General features: G+C 43.8%; 1 protein-coding gene across 3 annotated transcripts; it reads right to left on the reverse strand.

Moving 5' to 3' along the window:
• Positions 1-3,671: 3,671 nt before the first annotated feature.
• LOC149857667 (solute carrier family 2, facilitated glucose transporter member 9-like) lies at positions 3,672-22,771 on the reverse strand. 3 transcript variants are annotated; one of them, XM_090063149.1, is made up of 7 exons: positions 22,639-22,771; positions 21,700-21,829; positions 21,206-21,354; positions 11,882-14,946; positions 8,908-9,018; positions 7,113-7,214; positions 4,912-6,107 (listed from the first exon to the last, which is right to left on the reverse strand). In XM_090063149.1, exons 4-7 carry the CDS (start codon positions 11,966-11,968, stop codon positions 5,988-5,990), a joined length of 420 nt encoding a protein of 139 aa, XP_089919275.1. In that variant the 5' UTR covers positions 11,969-14,946; positions 21,206-21,354; positions 21,700-21,829; positions 22,639-22,771; the 3' UTR covers positions 4,912-5,987. The 3 variants fall into 2 exon arrangements, 2 of the variants coding, with proteins under 2 accessions (XP_089919274.1, XP_089919275.1); XM_090063148.1 differs by lacking the exon at positions 4,912-6,107 and adding an exon at positions 3,672-4,897.
• Between the last annotated feature and the right edge of the window lie 2,261 nt (positions 22,772-25,032).

Consider the following 25,032-nt stretch of genomic DNA (forward strand, 5'->3'; position numbering starts at 1 on the left):
ACAAAAAATAATTTGGTCTCTAATCTATTTGTTAACTTCAAATTCATGTGATTTAGTTTTATTATGTATGTGTGTGATATGATCTGACTTGGTAGCTGATTTTTTTAAAAGGCAATGTGACTTTCTTAATCTTTAAAACTTCCGAATGACTCTCACCTTGGTAGTGCTTCCATGCTTCTGTGGACTGTAGATCTCCAGTGCCTTGGGTCTGCCAATACACACTAATGTATGGAGTATTTTACCCTCTAGTGGGGAGGGAAGATAAGCCACTTGGACGCTTCTCTTTTGATAGGTTACTTTAATTCAACATTTTAATAATTAAACAGAAGCGTCAGGATGTTTGTTCAGCCAGCAATCTAAAAACATTTGAGGTGGTATAGTAGGTGTATTGTCAAATACCCTGTTCTCTCCCAGCACTGGAATTACAGAATTGTAGAAAATGAGGGTTGGAAGGGACCTTAGGAGGTCATCTAGTCCAACTCCCTGTTCAAAGCAGGACCACCTCCAACTAGATCATTCCAGCCAGTATTTTGTCAAACCAGGCCTTAAAAACCTCCAAGAATGGAGATTCCACCACCTCTCTAGGTAACCCATTCCAATGCTTCACCATCCTCCTATTGAGAAGGTTTTTCCTAATTTCCAACCTAAACTTCCTTTGCTTCAACTTGAGACCATTGCTCCTTGTTCTGCCACCCCTGTGAACAGTTTAGCTTGGGTGAGCAATTTGGGCAGTGGGCCGGTTACTAAGTTTTGGTAAGCCATCGAGGGCCACATGACAGGCAGCCAGGGGCAGATAAATATTAATTTTCTAAATGTTTTAGGGGCACCGTGGGCCAGATAGAATGGCCTGGTGGGCTGCATCTGGCCCCCAGGCCACATTTTGCCCACCCCTGGTCTAGCTCCATCCTCTGTGGAGCCACTCTTTAGGTAGTTAAAGGATTCTATCAAATCCCCTCCCAGTCTTGTCTTCTAAAAGTAAGTGCAGTTTCCTCAGCCTCGCCTCATAAGCCATATGCCCCAGCCCCCTAACCATGTTTGTTGCTCTCCACTGGACTCTCTCCAACTTGTCCAAATTCTTTGTGTAGTGGGGGGCCCGAAACTGGACACAGTACTTCAGATGTGGCCTCACCAGTGCAGAATAGAGGGGAAGAATCAATTCCCTCAATCTGCTGGCAACACTCCTACTCATACAGCCCAATATGCTGTTAGCCTTTTTGGCAACAGGGGCACCTTTGACTCATATCCAGCTTATTGTCCACTGTAACCCTCAGGTCTTTTTCTGAAGAGCTGCTGCTTAGCCCATTGGTTCCAAGCCTGTATTGGTACATGGGATTCTTCTGTCCTCAGTGCAGGACTTTGCACTTGTCCTTGTTGAACCTCATGAGATTTCTTTTGGCCCAGTTCTCCAATTTGTCTAGGTCACTCTGAATCCTAGCTATACCCTCCAGTGTATTTACTGCTCTCCCCAGCTTGGTGTCATCTGTGAACTTGCTGCAGGTGCAATCTATTAGGGGCATACGAAGTGGACCGTATTAGATTTGGATTTGGCCTGATTCAGAGGACAGTGATTCAATTTGCTGATTTGGATCACTGTCCCAACTCGATTCAGACTTGTCTGAAAATTCGATTCTGATTCGGAGAATCAGAGTTTTGGCCACAGACACAGCTTTATATGTTTTTTCTACATACCTTGAGGTACCAGGCACGGCTTGTGAATACTAGGAGGATGGGGCAGATGGAGTATCCCATAGGAGCACAGGAGGGGCTCCCATGTGGTCGGTGGTGGACCCAGAAGTGGACTAGAAGTACTTCTGGTTCACTTCCAGGTCCACCACTGAGTGTGTGGGGAACCACCCCCATGCCCCACCCCCTGAGCTCGGTGACCCTGGGTGCTCCCCCAGACCCAGAATGCACCAGTCGCTGAGCTGGGGGTGGAAGGGGTGGGTCCCCTGTGTGCTCTGCATCGGACCCAGAAGTGGACAAGAAATACTTCTGGTCCACTTCCAGGTCTGCTGCCAACCGTGTGGGGGACCCCCCACTGTGCTCCCATGGGACACTGTATCCGCCCCACCATCTCAGTGTTCACAAGCTGTGTTTGGTACCTTGAGGTATGTAGAAAAACCATATAAAGCTTTGTCTATGGCTGAATCATCAAATCTCTCTGAATTGATTTGGAGCGATTTAATGGGTCTCCTGATTCAATTTGGATTTGGAGATTTGGCTGCTGAATTGAGTCAGATCTACTCCATATCAAATCAGTGACTGAAGCTTCACACAGCCCTACAATTCATCCCATCTTCCTGGTTGTTAATGAAGATATTTGTGGCACCCGCAGTTGTTGCTGTATGTTCCTGCCCTGAGGTCTGGGGCCCCGAACCCACTTGCCACGACTTGATGGAAAATGTAAAGGAGAAGGGTGTTCAGTGATGTTCCTACCCCCTTGACCCAAAAGCTGGGTACTCACAGGTTTGCTGTAGTGGTCGTGGGGGCTCCACCTCCCTTACACCCTGTCCAGTAACCATTCACATGGGTCTTTGTGTTCCCACCCCAACGTGGGGCTATGGCACCTGTGTCGGCCAAAAAGGGGGTGCACCCCACAACTGTGGGTACCATGCAGGCTCCTACAGTCAGCCTGGCCACCCTGACCCCTAAGCCAACCTTGAGGCCAAAGATACTGGCTTCAGGGTCTGAGCAGATAGAGCTGCCTTGGAGCCCTAATGCTCCAGAGACGGGATTTGCCCATTCCTGGCCGGATGCCAGTTACTGCCCCCACTTCTCTGCCACAGGGCAGTGTCAATGGGACCACTCCTGTCGACGCGCCAGGTCTCAACGTGCCCGTTGTTCTCCTAACTGTCTCCCCCCTGCCTGACTTGTGGCGGGGTTTTTGAATCTCCTGCAGTGGCAGTCCCAGCTGACATCATCAACTGGCCGCCGCCCATCTTGATTGACAGTCACTTTAAAAGCCAGTGAAATGCCAGGTCGTGCGGCTCCTTCTGTGCCCCGGCTGCTTTCAGAGGTAAGTTCTCTGTGGTGTGGGCATCCCTGTTTCCTTTTTTGGAAGTGTCAGGGACTGTCCCCAGCACTTCTGATCCCCATGGATATCTCCCACAGCCACAATATCGAACAAAACCAACCCCGGGATTGACCCCTGGGGCGCTCAACTTGTGACTGGCTTCCAACTAGATCTTAAGCTGTTGATCACTACTCACTGAGCCTTATGGTTCAGCCAGCTTTCTGTCCACCTTACAGTCCATTCATCCAACCCATATTTCTTCACCTTGATTGCAAGAATGGTGTGGGAGACTATATAAAATGCCTTGCTAAAGTCAAGGTTTATAGTCATTTGAATGGAACAATTGCCTTTTTGAGCATAGAAAAAGACTTGACCAGTGCTCCTGATTTCAGTTCTGATTTGTTGTTTGATTAATATTCCACAGGGCATCTTTGCACTTGCTGATGAGGATCCTGTGGGGGAGGCAGTTCTAGTAATATCTAATAAGTAACTGAGATCAGGGATGACTCAAAACAAAGTTGGTTAGGTATTGCTTCACCATGACATTTTCATTACATTCCTAAGAACTTTGTGTATTAATATGACTCAACTAATATGTTTTTCATAGAGTAGGGCTGGCTAGAAAATGGTATTTTATTTTACAAAGAAAAAAGCCAAGGTTTCAAAATCCTAATTCTGCTTTAATGTTCAATAAAGCTCACACTTTTCAGAAAATTTAATGGAAAACATATCCTAGGATAGTCAGGACAAGGTATGGTTATATTATTTGCCTGGGCTGTGTGAGAACCAGGTTCGTGTCCATGCTTTGCCTCATTCAGGCTTTCCGTATCTCAAATAACTTCTATACTTGGTCCCTCAGGCCTATTGAACTTTTAATTATTTATACAAAGTGGAGCATCTCTAAATTGAGAAAGAGGGACTTACTTTTAGGTGCAAAGGGTAAAGCAGTCCCCTGGGAGGTGACTGAACCAGGTTTCACTCTGTGCAGAAATCCTGCCTGGATGAATTGTATTTATGACAGACTATTCATAAAAAAATGTTTTAATCAACTAGTTATCGTCAGCTGGACAGGGTTTACAATCATTTGATTAAGTTTTAAACAAACAGTTGTGTTCAGCTCCAGCCAAGGTGGTTTGCAATCCTAAATTTGTTCACAATGGCTTACAAACTAGAAATACAAACCTAAGTGATAATCTAGTAGTTTTAACATAATGTTGCTCCAGTTTTGGTATGGTTTAGGAGGTTATCCATTTTGGATTTGGGCCCACTGCTAATGTAGACATAAAGCAAAATGACTGAGACTAACTACTTCAGGTAATCAACTTATTATTTAAAATAAGTGTGTATATACATTTTGCATTCAAAATCCTCCTACTTGTCCTTAGGATGGGATTACATGGGCAGAGTTAAAGTTTGAATGACTTTAAAGGTATGTATACATCCGTTTGGCTTTTGTAAAGTAGAACCTTAAATTGAAATGTATGCGACTTGGCAACTGTGGTGCCGATGAGATACTGACAAGGACTTTTGTATTACTGAAAAGCAGGGGAAGATCTCCTATGAAGACTATTTGCATAAAATGAATATGGAGTACAGCAGTAACATTCATTACAGCTGACACTTCATAGATTTGTAGTCATCTGAATGTGACATCACTTCTTGTCCCTTCTGTCCACATCAGAGGTTAGTGCAAGCAGTAAACTCCTCAGGAGGATCGTTTTCAGTGATCTGGGCACACTCCTTTCCAAAATTTAAATGACGAAATTCAGCTTTGATTTCCATTATTGATTTGTACTTTGTTTCTGGGAGAAACTGGTAGATGGAAATCCATGAGAAAGAAATGAATCCCATAAAAACAAGGAAACAGAAGGTGCCAAGGTTCTTCTGAAAAGCAAAGCAAAAGACAGTATAAGCAAATTCTTTTCCTGCTTTAATTTCAGGTGTTTTAGCTTGGGACTTTTAAAAGAAGACATTTTAATTTGAAATACTGATCTATAGAACAAGATAAGGCACTGGATGGATAGCACAAGTTTACATGTTTAGCTCAGGTCCAAGTGCCCTGTATCTGCAAAAAGGCACGTTTGGCTGTGGCCAGAAGCAAAGGTGTTATGGCTGTTCCAGAATCAAACCTCCTAACTTGCTGGTATGGTACAGTGCCATTTCTTTGGCACAGAAATACCCTTCATGTTTTAATCAACCCCTCACAGAGTGAGCTCCATTTAGAGTTTTACCACTACATATGGGAAAACCATCCCAATTAAGCAGAGTCCTGCCCAGTGGAGAGACATGGAGATCATTAATGCAAGTAATCTGGATGACTGGGTGAAGATTTCAGATATAACTGGGAATGTAACTCCAGCTGAAAAAGAAAAGGTTCTCAGAATAGTACTTAATAATTAAACGCCTTTTAACTTCCAACATATTTTGAATCGAGTGCAGTAACCAGATTATGAACAGCAGATCAAATTCAGATTTCATACTGTGTTTTCAGTGGGGTAATTCTAAATTGGTGGCATTCCTGCTGATTTACAGCGGACTTTTTTGTTCAACCCAGCTTTTTTTGTTTAAAGTTGCATAGTATAACAGAAAGAAAGAAGCTCATTTCTGTGCGCCTTACTGAAGTAAATAAAAGACTTTTTTTAAAGAGCCTTTTATATGTCATGTCTGATTTGCATTGAGATTGCATGCTGTGGCATAAAAGCGTATAGATTGTGGAATTAGTTTTCAAGAAATTCTCTCATTGAAAGGGTTTCCTTATGCTATACATAATAGTTAGATTATGTGTTGTTCAAACCCACAACTCTGGAGGGCTATCAGGAGAAGTGACTATATCCAGAATAAATATGTACTAAATTTTAAATTCATATTGTATCAAACTTATTTTTCTCCAGTTATCAGTATAGTTCCTCCACCTTAGTTAACTTAGATGTCCTGCATTCCCTTTCTAACCCCACTTTTTTCCCTGAGGATGTGTTCACATAAATTGTTTTCCTTCTCTCCTCAAATTTATGAACCAACCTGGTCCATTTCCGAAGAAGATAATGAATAAGAAGATCAGAATGACGCTGCAGTAGGGCATCCAGAAGAACTGATGCTAAAAGGAAAGAAAAGGGTGGGAATAGGTGCTAATTTCTAGCACTAGATTTCTGGGAAATTTCCAGTGCTAGAAATCTTTTTGGGAGCCATCCCTTCCAGGCTTTCCCAGACACCAGTGGAGTGGGGTGATCCTGGTATGGGGAGGGCGTGTGGAATAGTGCCTGCTCCACTTCTCCTGTTCTCCAGAAGGGGAGGAGTGGAGCGGAGAGCGTACTTTCCTTAGGCTGGGGTGACCCCAATCTGGGGGACATGTAGGGAACAGTGGCTGCTCTTCCCTCCCCTTCCTGGTGTCCAGGAGGAGACAGAGCAGAGAGACTGCACTCCCTGTGCATTCCCCAAGCTGGGGTGTCCTCATTCTGGGGGACACGCATGGAGCATTCCTCAGCCGCCCAAGTCCTCCTGGTCCTGGGAGGAGTTGAGTTATTGGTACTCTCCGAGTTTTCTCCAGATTAGGGTGACTGCAGTCTTTGAAAGGTGCAGGGAGCATTTTACTGCTGAGTGACTCCTCTTAGTTTCAGAGAAGTGGAGTAGTGGGGAAGTGTACAGGTGCAAGAAGCATTTCTGTGTGAGGATCTCTCATGCAGGCAAGGCAAGACCTTCCTCACTGAACAAGAAAGATTTTACTCCAAAATGAGGTATGGTTCCTATGGGAGAAGTTGAACAGATACTTGTATGCATATAGCTTCTACCAGGAAAGTGGCATTTCTTCTGGTCAAAACCAAATGCCTGTACATGGCTAAGGAAAGCACAGACAGCATCTCTTAATATATTAAAATAGGTTAGTGTACTTGTTTCTTTCCATCATGATTTGAATAATCTTAAAGACTCTAGGGCTGAAGAAACTTCCTTCTGCTGTTGGGATAAATTCCTCAAGATTCATCAGAGATAAAACATTTTAAAAATAACCAAACTGGTTGTATAATGAGCACTTTTTCATAAGGACAGGAGTTCTAGCTGGAGAGGTCATTGACAAAAGACGCACAGAAAACGAGCGTTTCTGTACCTGCAGAGTGAGAGATGTTGTGAGGAGTGCCAAGACCAAAATCATTAGTCCATATCCCCACAACAGGAACATCCTTCTTCCAGACTGCTCAATGATGAAGGCCTGAAGAACACAAAATGCAAAAGTGATAATCAAGCACCAGGATCATATCATAGGTTTGTAAACCACCTTGGCTGGAGCTGAATACAACTGTTTATTTAAAACTTAATCCAATGATTGTAAACCCAGTCCAGCTGATGATAACTAGTTGATTAGAACATTTTTCTATGAAAAATCTGTCATAGTAGTTCAAATAAGAATTACTTTGGGAAGCCTTATGGCATGTCTTATGCCGAGGTCATAAGGGTCCCTTTTGGCTTTATACTTGATGATTGTATGAAGAAGGGTGATAGAAGTCCTGTTGTGCAGCAGTTTTCTTGTGCTCAACATGTTTCTTTTCTATCTTTCATGAATTCCAGTCTCTTTGAGAATGGAACTGACAGCTGTTGTGCTTCCCAAATGAAGGGAGATGTCAGTTTTGTGGATTAGATATGATGAGACTATCCTGCTGCATGGATTCCTCCCTATCACATCTATAAAGGCAAATTCCATTGAGTGATCTTTTTCTCTCTCTTAGTACTTTTTTGTAAGACTAGTGGGATGATTTAAGTATGTAAAGGAGCAGGTCCTGAGGTTAAGAGGAGTCAAGAGCTCTAGCTCTTTCCCATTTCAATGTTTTTTGATCAAGGGCCTAAATCAACATTTTGCTTAGCATGTAGTGAATGCTGGAGTTCTTCTGCTTGCCAAGGTTTCTGGGCTTCCTGCCTGTAGGTGTTGCAATAAGTTTGGTTACTGCTAGGTGAGATGCAGCTTCTTTGCCAGAGCTGTGCTTAATTAAAATGTCCCACCACTATAGGTCCTTCAGTAGGAGGAAGGTGGGAGCTCTGGTATAAGCAAGGCACTGCTGTGTCTGTTTGTGTTGATACCATCATGTCACTGAGACTTGTTTGGGGGCAGCTGAGATCACTTGGTGATACAAATGCTGATATCTTTTCTACAGTCGACTACCCAACAAAGTCAAAACAGATAAGGAGTCTGCTACTTCACATTGGGTGTGTCTACACGTGATGTTTATTCAGCAGTTGACTAATTAACTGAGCAGTAAACATCTCTGCATTTATGGATGCACATCTATTAGGGTGTATGAAACTAATAAACTCCACAACAGGTTAGGACTTATAAATACTTGTAAAACTTGCTGTGGAGTTTTTTAATGTGCAGCAGCACATGTGTAGATGCTTCCCCAGCTAGCTGGGGCACAGAGTGCTTCAGCATGGGGCTAGCCAGCAGGCAGACCCTGTGCTGAAGCCCCCTCCTGCCCCAGCTATCTGCACCACAGCACGAGGACCCCCATTGGAACAGCCAGCCCAGGGCTGCTCCGATGGGACTCCACGTGCTGCAGAGGAACTAACTGGGGCATGAGGGTGCTTCATCATGTGGGCTGCCTACTGGCTAGCCCTGTACTGAAGCATCCTTGTGCCTCATCCAACCTCACAGCAGCCTGTGGAGCCCCATCAGAGCATCCCTGACCTGGCATGTTGACCTGGGTCCCCTGCTAGCCACGGCTGCTCTGATCAGGCTCCATGTGCTACGCGTGAATAAACTCTGAAGCAATAAGCTCTGGAGTTTATTCATGTGCATTAATTTCATGTGTAGACACACCCAAAGATGACTGCTTTTACAGCGATAGACATGTCTACCACCCTGGTTATGGACATGCTACAGATCCCCCAATTCTTGATCCAGTGCCACTTACACACAATATGGAGGAGAAGAACTCACAGGTCCCAAGTCCCAGAGATATGTAGGGGATGTGTTCTTGATCAAACCCGGCTGTATGGAACACCTCAAAGGAGTAGAAGTAGATCTGGAAAATGTAACAGAAGAATGTTTCAGAAAATATGAACTTCTGCAAGATGAGTTATGGATTGGATGCCAAAGAGTTGATTGTTTTATCTAGTCATGCCAAAACTCAAGATGACAATGGGAAAAGATTTTGAACCTAAATCTAGTACATGTTCAGCCTTCATTCTGAGCTCCCATTAAATTTTGCCGGTGTTTGAGAGAAATACCCCCAGGAGTAAAGAACTTAAGAGACAAAACTTGTTCCCCATATTCACACTCAACCCTCACTGATTTTTGTGGAAGCTGTGAATAAGTAAAACAACTGGATCGGGTCCCAGATATTCAGCTGCAGAAGTGTTCTATAATACCCTTGCTAAATGTTATAGGTACAAGGTTGGCTGTCTTGAGAAACACTATGAACTAGGTCCTCTGTGTAAATTGTTGAAATTTCATTGGGATTGATTAAGATGAATTGATTTACAGTAGCAGAAGATCTTGTTCAATTTCTCTGGCTTCAGATGGAAAAAAACCCTTATGTTGTTAACAATAACAAAAATATGGCTATAGCCATTTAGGGCTGGATGTATTTCAGATAGCTTTGTACGTTTTTGCTACTTCTCCTGGAGGAAAGGAATGCTAGGGCAATGTGGAAATGATGAAATTCACAGAGAAAGGCTCTGAGGGAATATTGTATTTAAATGTAGAGTCTGTAGTGGTCTCAGTGTGCATCCAAATGAGTGTGGTCATGCAGTATGTGGCACGTTTGCAGCGCCACGTACCACACAGTCTGGTTTTCTCTGTGCTTCAAGGCCACACTGCCTGTGTGTGTGCTGCTCCATTTTTTTCTGCAGGTGTTTTTGACCCCTGGATATCCAAGGGTGAAAAAACCCACGGGAAAATAAACCCAGAGTAATGCATGCTTGGGCAGCAGGCTCCGCTGAAAAGTGGAGCCGGACCACCCAGAGGCATGCTGTGGCTGCTGGCCAGGCTTTGTGTGGCAGGATTACTGCAATGGCAGGCCTGGGAAGGCCCCCACAGGACCCCAGGTAAGGCTGCTGGGGCCAGCCCAGTGCTGGCTCCAGCCTCCCCTACCCCATCTGGGGCAATTTGCCGTGTGTGAAAGCGCATGTAGCATGGGCGTTCCCTGGGGACAAGTAGCGGTGATGCAAGGTGCGCTATTGCTACTTGTTCCTGGGGAACCAAATGTCCACATGTCTGGATGTGCCCAAAAAGATTACGTAGAAACACTGAAATCCTATATAGGATCAGCTAAGTGGCCTAGTTAGTCTGATATCCTTTCCCTGACAGTGACCAATAGCAGATTTTTCAGGAGAAAGTGTATGTGGCATTTCAAGGGCTGAAGCAGGCAGCTGACCGGTGCCTGATTAAGGTGACCATTTACAAACAAAGGTCAGCCGGGCAGAGACAGCAGTTGGCTTCTTGCAGCCAAAGGAGCAGCACCATCTGGCTCCCTTGCGGCATGGAATATCCTGGCGGTAAAGGCAGGAGCTATGGGGATGGTTTGGAGGCTCCTGGTCCTGAGCACAACCAAAAACTGTGCCCTGCCAGGGAAGGAAGACCTGGTGGCATTGCTGGTGGCACGGCAGCCCCACTCAAATACCAGGACTGCTCACCTCCCTGGTGAAAGGCAGGTTGGGATGCCTTAACAATCTCAGCCCCCAGCAACACTGTGGGTAAGGGGGCCAGGCATGGCTACGGCCACCTGAGCCCCTGGGGATATAAGACCTCAGGAAAGGAGTGGGGCCAGGCATGGCTGCAGCCACCTGAACATGCAGGGGTGAAAGAGGCCCCAGGGAGGGGATAGTTGTGTAGGCCCAGAGAGGGGACAGTCACGGAGCCCTAGAGACAGGGTGGCAGTGGAGGCCCTGACAGAGGTTGAGTAGGACTGAGGGGCCGTCTGAAAGGCACTCTCAGGGGGTGTGCTGTGTAGGGCTGTGGGACACCCAGAAGGGCAGCACATGGGCCAACCCCCGTAAGATCCAGTTGTTCAATGTGAGAAGCCTGGTGAGGGGCTAGGGTGGAGTTAGCCCTCCATTTGGTGAATTGGTTGGCCGCTACCCAGGTGAGGGTCACGGGGGTGGCTCAAGAGACTGCATGTCACCAGCTGAGGTGTGACTCAGATAAGCCTTATGGCTTATGGGGCTGCTCAGGGAAGCAGGGCAGAGTGAAAGAAGCATAGTGTCGTACGGTGAGCAAAAGACCCTGTGAAAGAGGGTGGAGTGCAAGAGGCCCCAGTGATAGGGGGTTGGTATGAGTGTGTGAGTGAATGAGACCTGACGAAGGACTAAGTTGGCCTGGCTTTAGGCCGGAAGAATAGTGGCACACTGGATGCCATCTGCGAGGCCATGGTGTAGGGATGGTACGGAGCCGTGGATAATGCCTGCTGGCATCAGGGCACAGAATGGGCAGCCTTCCACATTTACCACCACTTCATTGTTACAACAAAGATGTGGCAGGAGAGATTGGGTGGACTGCCCCATAGACAGGTGGGTGGGCCAACTTGAGACTTGGCTCCAGGCTTGCCCCCTGTCACAGTGTGAGACACTCATTTGACACATACAGCATAAACTGTCCAGAGTAATGTTTTCTTCTAAATCCCTTGTCCTAAGCCTTTCTACGCTTCCCCCGCCTGCTCTTTTAAATTAAAAAGTCTTGCATCCACACTGTATGATACTTGTGAATCATCTAACCAGTTGTAGCCAACTGCATAATTTGCTTTCAGAGTGGATTAAGTTTATTTGAGGATGAGGTAGTGTGGAGTAAGGTATAGCGACTGCACCTGTATCTCAGACTAACTTGGCAGTCTCCTCCCTCTGTAGTCCCACAGTGTCTTGCTTCATGCAAGGTTTAATATATTTGTTTACCTGTGTTATCTCCACTTCTTTGTGGTCATGTTTACCAGATGTCACCTCCTGGGTATAGCCAGGAGAGCCCTGTTTGTGATTACACATTTCTGGAGTTGCATGTCCTTTCTTCTTTGATGTTGGTATTAGGAGCTTTATAGAAGCTGTGCTTCATGCATCTGTGTGAAGCTAAGCAGAGGTCATGACTTACCTTATTGTCTACTTTCCTAACAGCCATTGAAACATGCATATATAAGCATACCACAAAGCAAGTGATTATGAGGGGAAATGATCCAACTCACCACTGCAAAAGTTTGAAAAAGGACTGGAGGTAGTGTCCAGGTGACTGTCTTACTCTGAAAACCCCCTCCCTTTTTTTTTCTAGGAGGTCCAACTTTGAACCCTAGTATGTTGCTGGTGCCAACAAAGAGAGTATGATCTTAGAGCTCAACTACGACTTGGAGGAGGGGAGTTTCCCTAAAAGCCAGGATCTTGGCAAACTCCAGACTCCTGAGGCAATGTCATCTTATTTTTTGCTTTCCAAAAGCATGTTGTATTGTTGTCCTCTAGTCCTCAAAGTCTAGCTGAATAAGTCCATTAACTTATCAAATAAAAGGTTTCATAACTCAGGGAGGTGGAGAGTAACCTGACTTGTCCATAGTAAAAGTAAAATTTAATATCAGGCTTCAACTACCTGAAGGGTGGTTCAATAGAGGATGAAACTAGCCTGTTCTCAGTGGTGGCAGATGACAGAACAAGGAGCAGTGGTCTCTAGTTGCAGAAAGGAAAGTTTAGGAAGAACTTTTTCACTAGGAGGGTAGTAAAACACTGGAACAGGTTACCCAGAGAGGTTGTGGACTCTCCATCCTTGAAGGTTTTTAAGACCTGGCTAGATAAAACCTTGGCTGGGATGATCTAATTGGGGATAGTTCTGCTTAGAGCAGAGGGTTGGACTGGATGATCTCCTGAGGTCCCTTCCAACCCTAGTTTTCTATGATTATATAATTCTATGAAACGGAGAAATAGCAACATAGTCTACCATGAATAAAGAAAACACATGAGTTCTAAAAGATTTGAGCATGATGGGTTCTTTCAAACCAGTCCAAATTAATATTGGTGACCTGCCATGGCAATCAGCCAGGCTTTGGAACACCATGGAGAAATACTTCTTTCTGTTTATGGACAATAAAGCCTGGATTGGAAATTTAGGACTGTGCACATAGATCCCATCAGTGACCTCAGGACAATTTAGTAACTCTCCAATAGTGCAAATCCATCAGTAACTTCTTGCACATTGCACAGGTTTATGGCCTGTGGTATCATCTCTTTCAGGGCAATGCATGTCTCCATTACAGTAAATTCAACTGCTGCTCTGCCAAAAACAAATTGGTTAACTGAGGACTGGGACAATTGGCAGTGGTGAGCTTCCAGCTGGCTGTAACCATGTACTTAGATGAAGGAGTATTCTTTTATTGGTACACTGCTGGTGCAGCCCTAGGCAATTACTGCATATAGCTCTTAGAAACGGGCTTTTATCATTCTGAGATTCTGCTGCCTGCCATTGCTGGTGCCATCCCCCTAAGGTCCCATTGCTATCGTTTTCCACCAGTTGGTGCTAATTTCTTGATCAGAGGAGCACTACTAGACCAAGTGAAACTTTTCCAGAGCAAGTGCATCTGCTACCAGCAGCTACATTTCTACCTCCTCTCACCAAATTAGTATAGCACTGCAGCAACTGTTTCCAAAGTCAAAGCTTGTTGGATGTGTGATCATATCATATAGAGCAGCGTTTTCCAACCTTTTTTGCCCCACGGTATGCTTACCTAAATAAAAGAGCACCATGGCACACTGGACGCGGAGCAGGGTGGGGACGGGGTGGGGGCCGGACGGCATTTTGGGCTGGAGCCACACTCCCCATCTGTCTGTGTCTCCAGCAGCAGCAGTGAGGGGTGTGGTTCCAGCCCAAAATGCTGTGGTACATGTGGATGTGCCTGATGGCACACTGATTGGGAAACGCTGATATAGAGGTTGCTGGACATGTCTTTAATTACTGGCAGGATCATGGCATGTGGAATTTCTGTGGTTTGTAATGGGCATTCCAGAGTGAAATGACAGAAATGTCCCAGAATGCAGAGAGCCCAGCAGTGGTACAGGTCTGGGGGTACCTGCTCAGATTAGCAAGTGCTTATTTAGAGAGGTCAGTGCTGTATGTATGCATTGATTCAGAGTGAAGTTGGTAAAAGCCAGACACATGGACACAATTATTTTAGAATAGGTGTTCCACAGCACTTCTTGGACAAAAATGTATTATGGAAAATGCTGCCTCTGTAAACAAATCCTTATTTGCTTGCCTTGTGTCTTGAATCATGATCATAAATTAAAAATGTATTTACTGGATATAACTGTGGATAGTCTATTATCTGTGTACATGCCAGCTTCTTTTTTTTCAGTCCTCCTGACACTGAGTTGCAGATATCAATTACGTATTGTTTTATAGAAATATCCTCTTTCAGTTTTAGAGTTTTCTTACTTTTCAAATTTGTTTTGTATTCTGACTACCAAGTGTGTATGTATCAATTCTGATGGCTATAATAGACTTCTGTCAGCTGGGTTAATGAGAAGTTTGGGTTGGGAGAGGGACTGGGAGAAAAAGAAAAGCATAAGAAAGTAGTCTGTTTTCCATGCCCGCATTCTTGTCTTCTGCTCTAGTGGATAAATCTGCTGCTGTTATGAGGGCTTTGGCTGCATTAACCTTTTCAAAGTTTTTAAGCAATGTGATATCCCCTAATTTTTATGTTGATTGCAATATGTTACACATTGCTATTACAGCATGATGGTTCAGCATGTAGATGGTTCTACGTCTTTATGATGTAGTTTAGAATGAGAGGAATACTTAACTGCATTGATGCCACTGAGCTGTAATGTAACTCCTATGATGATCATTAGGTAAAATTGCCATCGCAAGGATTGGTCTTTTAAAAGTTCCAAGACAGTCATGAGTTTGGTATTTTTCATTGCAGTCTGTTCCTTCAGCAGGCTGTCAATCTCTGCTTGATGATCCTCTTTGCCCCAGAGCTGCTTTACAGCTGTAAAGGAAAAATGTACAAAAGTGAAACAACAAAATTAATTAATGTGTTTATCAATCTGTTTTCAGCAGCCTTTTGACCCTTATAGACCCTCCTCTGTTTCCAGGTGCTGTGGGTTTCTAGGACTATTTGACTTGTGTGGGAGGTAAAGAAAGGAAGAAGGAACACTGGCCTTTTTGGATTACAGATTGTGCTCCTTGGTGGCCAGGGTGGAAGCCAAGCAGATAGTGCTGTCCTCAGTAACTTTTACTATCTCTATTTGTAGTGGTTATTATAAGAAGAAATAGCTAATAGTTTTAATACTCTCTTACTGGCCCAAATTAAGATGTGAATTGCAATAAATATAAAGCGATCAAAGTATAAGATTAAACTCAGCTTTATTAGATTCATGCCCTCTTTCACATATATAATCACATGAATTTTGAGTATGATTCAGTGAATCTGAGGGCATGTCCACACATGCAAGCATATGCGCTTGCAGCAGCTCAAATAGAAACAATGCAAATTTGAGCCAGGGCTTTTTGCTTCAGCGCATGTGCTCAGACATGCACTTTGTTGTGGAGCAAATTGTGCCACTTGGGGCAAAATAAGCCTGCCTGGCTCCTCCTGGATCTTCAGGCAGGGGGAGCTAGAGCCAGCATCTGTGCTGTCCCCAGCAGTATAAAAAGCTCAGGGCTACTAGCTCTCAGGAGCTTCTGGGGCCCAGCTAATTGGTACCTGGGGACACTACCCCTTGTGCCAGGTGGACTGCTGAAGCAACCCTGAGAGTTACCTGCACCCTCTACCCACTTCAGCAGTCTGGCAGTGGGGGCTGCTGCCTGGCTGTGACCTGCTGTGCACCTGCCAGACTCAGATGGGGACTGCAGAGCCAGTAGAGGCATCTGCCCCTCTGGGCCAGCTGCCAGTGGACTGCGGTTTCAGGGTTGGCCTTTGTGTGGCACTACTGCTGTTTGTGCCCCCTGCCCGGCCATCTGGGCAGCTATCACCCAGAATATGTTCTGGGTGTGGTGGCCTGCTTTGAACTGTCAAAGCATGTCCTCCTGGCCAAATGGGGCCACAGCCAGATGGGTCCAAGGTGCCAGATCTGAGCAAGCAGGGTCCTGCCACTGGCCTCCCTAGCAGGAATTTTGATGTTCCCTGTTAGAAAAGTGAGAAATCTCTGATAAAAAAATCCTGAAGTCACTTTCTAAAATACCCGCAAATCCATGTTCCTCCACAAGTAAAACAAAAGACCACTATAAAGAGAGAGAGAGAGAGAGCGAGACAGAGACAGCCATCAGTTGGACAATGTTTTACTGATATATCTACAATGTTAAAGCAAGTCTCTTATTATAATAATAAAATAAACTCTAAATACAGGTTTCATGAATTCATGAATACATATTTTGCTGCCCTCCCACAGGGCAATGTCCCCCAGACAAGGGGTTGGTCCCCCACACAACGGCTATGGCCCCCCAGCCCCTACAGAAGGAGTTCAGCCCTCACACAAGGGCTACACCCCCCAACAGAGGAGTCAGTCCCCCAACAGGGGGTTCATCCCCCACACAAATGGTTCAGACCCCCAACAGGGGGGTTTGTCCCCCACACCAGGGGTACGGCTCCCCAATGGGGGCCAAATGGCCCCTGCAGGGGCTACCCCCCCCTGCAAGGCCCACATGCCCCACCCCAGCCCCCTGATTGCTGCCCCACCTGGCCCCATTCCCCACCAGCTGGATATCCAGGGGTCACATTTTCTCCCTGCACTGCAAGTTTGCAGCACGGGGAACATTTTTTCATTCCTGCACATGCCTGTTGCCCCGCTTCAAAGGGGTTTGAGGAGGGGCAAGAGGCATGTGCTGGGTTGTGTGGACGTGCCCTGAGAGTCTAAACGGTATAATCGAGTCAGCAGTGGCTGGAAGAGATGCAAGAAAAGAACCTAAGAGGAAGATGGATATTAGTAGATTTAAGTTAAGATCAAAGCTACTCTGTACATAAATATATGCTCTTTTACCTCCTTGATGAGCATTTAATACAAGTTTAGATGCTCTTTGGGCCTGGACACACTACATATTTACATAGTGTAAAGCATATTATTTTTGAAAATTGATGTAATACACAGTAGGATCTGGAACCTAGGGCAGCTTGGATATCAGTGAGGGCTTATAATAGTCTACTGGCATATTGGATATAGCCATTCTAGGATAGCTGTGGACATATGACACTTATGCCAGTGCCTCTCACCCTGAGTTTCTCAGGGTAATTCTTTACTACATTCCAGTAAGTTCACTGGCACTGGCCTGTACATCAGATATCTGGTGTTTACACTAGCATGAAGGCTGATTATAGCAATGCAAAGATATCAGACATCCAAGCCCATAAAGTCATCTAGCAAAGGGGCCAAATTAAATAACTATGTGTAGGGCTAAGTACAGACGGTCAAAAAGTCTGAGGCTAAATCGATTCAGTCTTTGCAGCTTAGTTTAAACTGCACAGATTACATTGAAACAGAAGTGAACAGACATTTCCTTTTGATTCAGGTAATGCAGCCACATGCTTGCAGTGTCTCAGGCTGGAAGCCAGAGGTCACTAAAGCATGGCTCTCTGGCTGTGCGTTCACTTCCTCTTCCTGCTGCCCGGAGGTCTCTGGGATTTGCAGTTCAGAATTACAGCAGTAGGACTCTGCAGGGTTGCTCATCACTTCCTTTTTCTGCTTCCAGATGCCCTGGGATTTGTAGTCCACAGTTGCAGCCAGCAGTAGGTTTGAATGGGGAAAGGGGTATTTAACTCCACTTCCTGGCCCCAGACCCAGGCTGCGGTTTGCTGCGGGGGGGGAGGCAATCCCTCCCCTATAGACTGGGCTGCATCCCTAGCTGGGCTTGCTCCCCACCCCCTTGTCAGCCAGCCCTCACTGTTACAGCTAGGGAACAGGGGGGCGGGGCCAGCCTTCCTCTCTGGAGCAGACAGCACAGCCCAGTGCAGGGCTGGAAAGTATACTGGGGCACTGTGATTTAACTTGAACCAGGATGATACTACATTTAATCAGGTTTATCTTAAACCAGTTTCAGCCATTTTGAAAGTGGTTTATGTGCACAGAGCTCCTTTTCTGTTACAGGGTTAAACCAGCTTCTGATCACTTAAACCAGTTTATATGTACCTCTGTCCTTAGCCTAGCAGAGTGAAACTTACATTTAATTGGTTTTGAGTTTCACAGTGCGTAATGGTCTCCAAGGAGGAGCAAGTGAGCAAGATTCAGAATAATGTGTAATTGCTGCTCCTTTCACTAATGTAGATTCTCTTATGCCCATTGTACTGAATGCATGTGGTTGTTTAAAATGGGATAGCTTATATGCAGAAGAGCTGGAAGAAGTAAGCTGGATTTACTCTAGACTTAACCTGGAATTTGCCCTGCAGTATGGAAGTTTTCCTTTTTTTTAAATTAAAAATTCGAATTTCATTCTATTTATTCTAGTGAAAATGAAACAAGTCAAATTTTATTGTAGATATTTCCTATTGTGTAAATACAGGGATGGGATGTAATTTTTGGATTTCCTTGTATAGTGACATTTTAACAATTGTTACATCTTTATAATCACTGTTAAAAAATAAAAAAAAACCAAAGCAAAATAAAACAGAAGCCCTCCATTCTTGATATTTATACCAGACTTATACCTGGAGATGCTAGTGATCCCCACTTAAACATTTTTTTGTTAAGCTGTACTTTTCAACACTTTAAATCTTTTCCTAATTGCCATTCTCTACAAACATCTTCATTTTTGTTGATTTGCTTTCAAGAATTTGGGATGCAGTTCCCCCCAAACCCCTGCACTGATCTTGAAACATGGTAGGCTTCATTCTCTCTGCAGAGTCTACCACCCTGAAAATTTCATCTAAATCGGACAAAAAACTACGAAGTTATAGATATTTTATTGTTTCCCCATTATACCCTATGGCCGGATCTCTGAGGCAGCTCCGAACCACTTTGGGAAGCTGAACAAGGCAGCGCTTCGACCCGGACGTGCTGCTTCAGACCCCGAAGCGTCCGGAGCTGCTCCAGATCTGAAGCTCTGTCCGAAGCCTCGCACAGCACTACTATTCTGGATGTCTCTTGCTCAGGTCACCAGTAAGCTCTCATTGTTACCTCATTGGATTGCTCCATAAACATTTCTAAGAACAGATCCCTTTCATCCCTGTTTAAGTGAATTGATGTCCAGTATATTATTTATCTGCCATCTACATAGCAACATATCAAGTGAAGATAAACGTGAATTTTGCTCCCTGTTAGATGTTATTTGTGTCAGTGACCTTTTTAGGAAAAACCTGGAACTCTGACTTCTTTCCGCTCCCTGCTATGCACTATCTGTTCATTTAACATTGACATTTTCGCCAATCACTTTTATAGTCTTTCTACTTCAGATGTCAGAGCACTTTCTTTGCCAGTTTGCTGTCTGAAAGGACATTTTTACTTCCATTCTTCTTTTTTACTTCTCCATCTTTTAAAAAAAAATCCTTAAATTCTTTGCTTGCTCACTTGTGATTTTTGCCTTTCTCGGTACTAGTTGCCTTAATTTATTTAGCATATTTTGGCTATCTGGAAAGCAATAATATGGTTGTACAAGATAAAACATTTGTAAATTAAAAGATTTTGAAAGTATTAAAAATAAATGTTCATTCACCTTTCAATTGATTGTAGATACTTTCTATTAGCTTTGCAGGTATTTTAGATACATAACCACTTACCTTCCTAGCATTAAATACAATATCCCTCTGAGAATATACATGAATCAGATCTGATGAGTAATAAGGTTCTGTTTTACATTGTTGCTTTGCTATCAGCACTATTCAGGTTGGCATTAATAGTAGTTATTTATGTATCAGAATAACAGTGAAGAAGCAATGTCAACTAAGCTTAACAACATCAACTTACACTATAACTCAGGGTAGTTATTGGAGGGCCACTTAAGTTTTGGTGAGCTATCAAGGGCCACACACAAAATCTTTTAAAAGATATCATTTAATAAATTATAGATAAAAACAAAGTATATACTAAAAATCAAACACCTACTATAACTTATTTTAATTTTATTTAAAAAAAATTGTTCTGATTTATATATTTTTTGGGCATTGTATGTAGAGGTGATTGCATAATAGCTCAAAATAAAGTCTTACTCTTGTATATTGTGTGTGTGGAGGAGTGTGGGAGGGGTGTGTGTGTATGGGGAGGTGGGTGTGCATGTGTGTGGGGGTGCTGTCCATGGGCTAGATCGTAGGAGCTAGCTGGAAGGTGGGGCGCAGGAGGACAGGGGCAGGGGGCATGTGCAGCAGAGCTCACTTGGGTGATACAGGTGTAGGTACAGGTACAGGTTTGATCCGTCCCCCCTCCCCACCCCCTGCGTTGGGCCTATGGCAGCTCCTGAGGTGCTCCGCATATGGCCAACCCCTGCTTGCTCCCACCTGGGGGAGGCTTGGGCTACACTCCTACCCTGTACTCGCTGGATGGTCTTGGCCCTGGACAGCATGCGCAGCTTCTTGATGGGGTTGCTTCTGGTGTGGCTGCAGCTGCCCCCAGCAATTCCTTCTCCTTCTCCTCTTCCTTTCCCTGCTGCGCTGCTTCAGGCAGGGGGGAGCTTCAGCCAGGTGGCTCCTGCCCCAGCATGTGGGACTCCAGCTCCTGGCTGCCTTTCACCCTCTCAGCTGCACACAGGTAGCTGCTCAGTGCACCAGGTGGGCAGAGTGGGTGGAAGGCAGGCTGGGAACTCGAAGTGGAGCCCGCTCTGCTCAGGCAAGAGCTGCCCAGCTGCAGCTTTGCCTCTGCCTGGGGTGGCATAGCAGGGGCAGGAGGAGGAGGAGCCACCAGAGGTGGGGGCAGCTGAGCAGCACCCAGGCAGCTGCTCCAGGAGTAGCACCGCCAGGAGACTGTGTGCACTGGGTGAGGCTGGGGCAGGCGTGGGTGGGACCACAGTGCAGGATGCCCAGGGCGGGAATGGGTGGGGCTTGGCCCCATCTGGTGTGCCATGGGGGCATCCAGGGGCCGGATCCAATCAGTTGGTGGGCTGGATGCGGCCCATGGGTCATATTTTACCCACCCCTGCTCTTGTACTGAATTGGCTTGATAGCATTATCAGGAGAATGCAGCACACAAACTCTATTTCATTTCTTAAAAATTGAGTGAAATCTTTCCCCTTTTTTTTCTTTCAAGATTCAAGCATGGTAAATTAGACAGTAGCTATGAAGGGGAGGAGAGAAGGGTGGAAGCAAAGGGCAAAGCAAAGGTGTCTGTTACCTTTCAAGCAGCCTTCTGTATCTCCCTTTTGCATCAGAAGTTCAGGTGGAGACTCGGGCAAAAATGGGAGAGTGATGAGCTGCACTAATGCTGTAATTCCAGTGAGTGCTGTCAATAGTGGCCACAAGGATTCAGTTCCTAGAAGTTCCCTGGAGAATACATGTTGACATAAGAACTAAAATGTCCTTTCCAAACAAGCGAAACCTGAAGAATGGCACTTTGTGCCCTAAAGCTTGTTCAACATCTCTTCCCAGCTATAGAGTTGGTCCAATAAAAAATACCATCCAAAGAACCCATCCATGCTTTTTATGTTTCCAGTACCGTCACAGCTATAACAACACTCCAACCATCCCGAACGATTCAGAAAGAAGTGAGATTTATCCAATATTAATTGCTGGATAAACAGGAAGGCCAAATTAAACTGGAGGGGCTGGTAATGAATATTATAATAGAAAACCTAGACATTTAAATGAAAATAGATATCTTCCTCTTACCTTAGTCCTGTCATTTGCCCTAAGAATTTTCCCATGGTTACAAAGACAATGAAACTGGTGTTTATATATCCATGCAGCTACTTAGGCGAAATTTCTCCCAGGAACTGGCCCTGTAAACAGCAACTCAGGCCTTGAAATGGGGGAAGAGACAAAGTTTGTTTAAAAGAAAGAAAATGTAACTAACCCCCCATTGAAACTAGTAGTTTTGGTATTAACTTCAGTGGAACAAAGATTACTGAATTGTTCCAATTATAAGGCTACCTTTTTTTCCTTCAACATATCCATAAAATCACATAGAATTTACTATATATGCAGGATTGATTTATAATCTGGGCCTTTACAATCTTGCAGTATTTTTTTCAGGGCAGCTTCTGTTTAGTATTTTTAGTGCATTTAATACTTTGGGTCCTTTTCTTGGTTATTTGGTTCTTCTCTGGGATATTGTAAGGGTAATAACAGTTCAAGGACTTTCTCTGTAGCTATTTATGTATATCTTGATCAGGGGTGGAGCTGTTTTCCCTGCAGTTGAACTGAAAATGTTTCCTCCACTTACATGTAGGGTCAATTTATCATCTGAAAACTATAATAGTCCTACTACCCCATATTTAAATGAATGTTAAAAGAAAGAAGATCAAGAGCTTTTTATTGTAAATTGTATTACCCAATTCCTTTGAATTTCATAATATGTCAAAATGTTTTCTCTACATCTGGAATATTATATGCTAAATGTTCTTAAACAGGCCATGGTATTTCTTCTTTCTCTTTCTTAATTACTTTATTCCATAACGTATGGATATCAGCTGCCTCCTGACCCCCTATAAAAATGTAGTTAACTCATTCATTTTTGTCACAAGGGGATATTGATCCTGTCATGTGGTTTAGTTTTGCAAATCTAGGGCATCTCACCTATTGTATATACAGAAGTTACACACAGCCTACCTGAATTAAAACCACAAAGGAAACGTCCAATCAAAATCATCTCAAAGGATTTTGCCATCTTACTGAAGCCCATGAGAATTGTAGCTGCTATCATGGTCAGGTTATTGTATATTAGGCATTTCTTTCTGTAACGGCACACAAGAGACTTCTATGAAATAGGGAACACCTATTCCCTATTGCTCTGTTGCTTTCTTATAATGTCCTCTTTTTATCCCTGAGTATACTGAAAAATGATGTCTTGACACTGAATCCAAAATTTGCAAAGGAGACCTAGTAGTTAGTAGGCTGTTTTTATATTTCTTAAATTGTGACCAAACTTAGTATGACCAAACTTGTTTTCTAGGAGTTATTCAAGTGGTAAAGTATGGGCTGCAGTACAAGTTTTGCCAGAAAATTTCTTTGAAGATACACTTCCCGACAGATTAGATTTACCCACTTGTGAATCTGTTCATCTGGTGGAAACTCTTTAGACTTTAGTTTTGAGATTTCAGTTTCAGCAAGGCGAGCCTGCATTATCCCTGCATACCCATCCATGCTGTACTCAAAAGCTCTTTCTGATCACAGCTGATGAAGGACCTTATTTAAAGGTTGCTTTATTTGCTTCTCAACTGCCCTGCCTCCGTCTTTTGTGCACACTTCAGTTAAACAACCTGTATCCTCTACTAGAGATTCTGAGCACTGGATCCTGAGATGGGTTTTGCCAGGATTCTTGATGACGTATGATCTTCATACTTGCTTCAATCGTTTCGTGTTTCATCTCCATTTATGTTGGTGTTGGTCAGCAAAAGGCAGCAGTCCTAGAATTATACTGCTTTCATGACCTGTAAGTCTTTTTCATTTTTTTCTGCCTTTTGTTCTTTTGTAGCTCCTCCAGCTCTGTTTCTTATGCCTTCTCAGAGGACCAAGAACAATCCCAGCAGCTTCAGCATAGCAGGCTGACTTCATTCCTTATGCCAGTGTCAGTCCCAAAAAGAAGATTGGGCAATTTTCCCTTGTGGCGTTTTTACCATAGGGGCAATTTTATCTTGGGGGCATGACTCCTCTCTTTACAGAAAGACTTCCAAATCTGACTTGTAGAAATCCTATGAATTCTTTGCCCCCTCAAGGATTCATTAACATTCAACAATGGAAGGAAAACATGCTACCGGAAGCTTAATATCCCCCAGGGGGAAAATGTCATGTGGCCCATACCGTCAATAAGAGGAGAAAAGATTTTAATTAGATACTTTCTTAAATTTACGCATAGTCATCCTTAACTTGGGAGGTCTGTTTTTCTTATTTTTAGGATGGTGATGCAGGCACATTTTAAATGGTTTCTAAACACAATACTGAACTTTTGCCTCAGAAGTCATCTTCTCAAAATCTTCTAATATGGGAAAGCTAAGCAAAAATCTTGTCCCATAAGTTTGATGTAAATATATGTATTAGGCTTTTATTTGAAATGAGCTAAAGCCCTGGAGTTCCATATAACCTCTGTTTCATGTCATACCAGCTCAGTAGCTCTGCTTTGTCAGAGAACCAAGTGCATCTAACTGGTTGAATCTCCTGCTGCTATATCTGGACAATCCTGCAGCTGCAAAGTCATGCTGAATCAAGTTTGAGACAAGGTAAATCTGCTGTGCTATCATTCTAGTAACAAGCAAGCTATCAATGATATCCAAAAAGTATTTAGAGCAGCTATGTTTGTATGGGGCGTGGGTGGCTACTTTAACCACTGTTGCTTAGATTGCATTGCCAGAGAAGTGTCAAAGTTAAATAAGATTATATAGCCTCTTTGTGAGTAAAGTAGGGTCTGTAAAAGTCTTCTGCCTTCTAGGATTTTTTATTTTTTGGGATGACTTTTTTTTTTCCTTTTGGCAGCTTATTTATATTTTGAGTCCTGTGTATTTTATCTTTGTATATGCATTTTTCTAAAACTAGAAAGCACACAAGAATCATCTTATCTTCCATCTTGTAAAAATCTGTTTATATTCCAAGCAGTGTACACAGTGAATATATTTCAATTTTTAAAAATTTCTTGTTCTGTTTTCCACTGTGAAAAGGGCAGAAGTCCAGAGCAATAGATAGTTCCTGTGTTACACTGCAGGGATAGATCTTTACAATTTGTGGGGTTGGACTCTTCCCATTTTGGTATTTGGAAAGTTACAGGCTCAAAAGTGGGTGACTACCTATGATGTGTAAATAATTTCCGCTTGGTCATTTCATGTGTACAAATTAAGATTATCAAATAAAGGCAAGTATAATAAACTCAGTTGAGTTATACAGAAACTAAGGATCCTTCTGTATATTTTTTTATTAATGGACAGTAATGTTCTTGCCAGTACATTTAGGATTTTCTCCATTTTTTTAAATTATCCTCGTAACCCTTTGGGTCAGGGAGGATTAATCAGGAGT

This window comes from Crocodylus siamensis, chromosome 9 (assembly GCF_052110815.1).
Source record: "Crocodylus siamensis isolate JL-2025a chromosome 9, ASM5211081v1, whole genome shotgun sequence".
Lineage (NCBI taxonomy): Eukaryota > Metazoa > Chordata > Crocodylia > Crocodylidae > Crocodylus > Crocodylus siamensis.

What these genes read in the sequence shown, in the direction of transcription:
- LOC149857667 (XM_090063148.1), bottom strand. Translation starts at nt 11,968, where the DNA reads ATGTGTAATCACAAACAGGGCTCTCCTGGCTATACCCAGGAGGTGACA. An exon ending in AAGAAGTGGAGATAACACAG is followed by an intron (nt 9,019 to 11,881) that starts GTAAACAAATAT and finishes TACATTTTCCAG; the next exon opens with ATCTACTTCTACTCCTTTGA. An exon ending in TCTTCTCCTCCATATTGTGT is followed by an intron (nt 7,215 to 8,907) that starts GTAAGTGGCACT and finishes TGTGTTCTTCAG; the next exon opens with GCCTTCATCATTGAGCAGTC.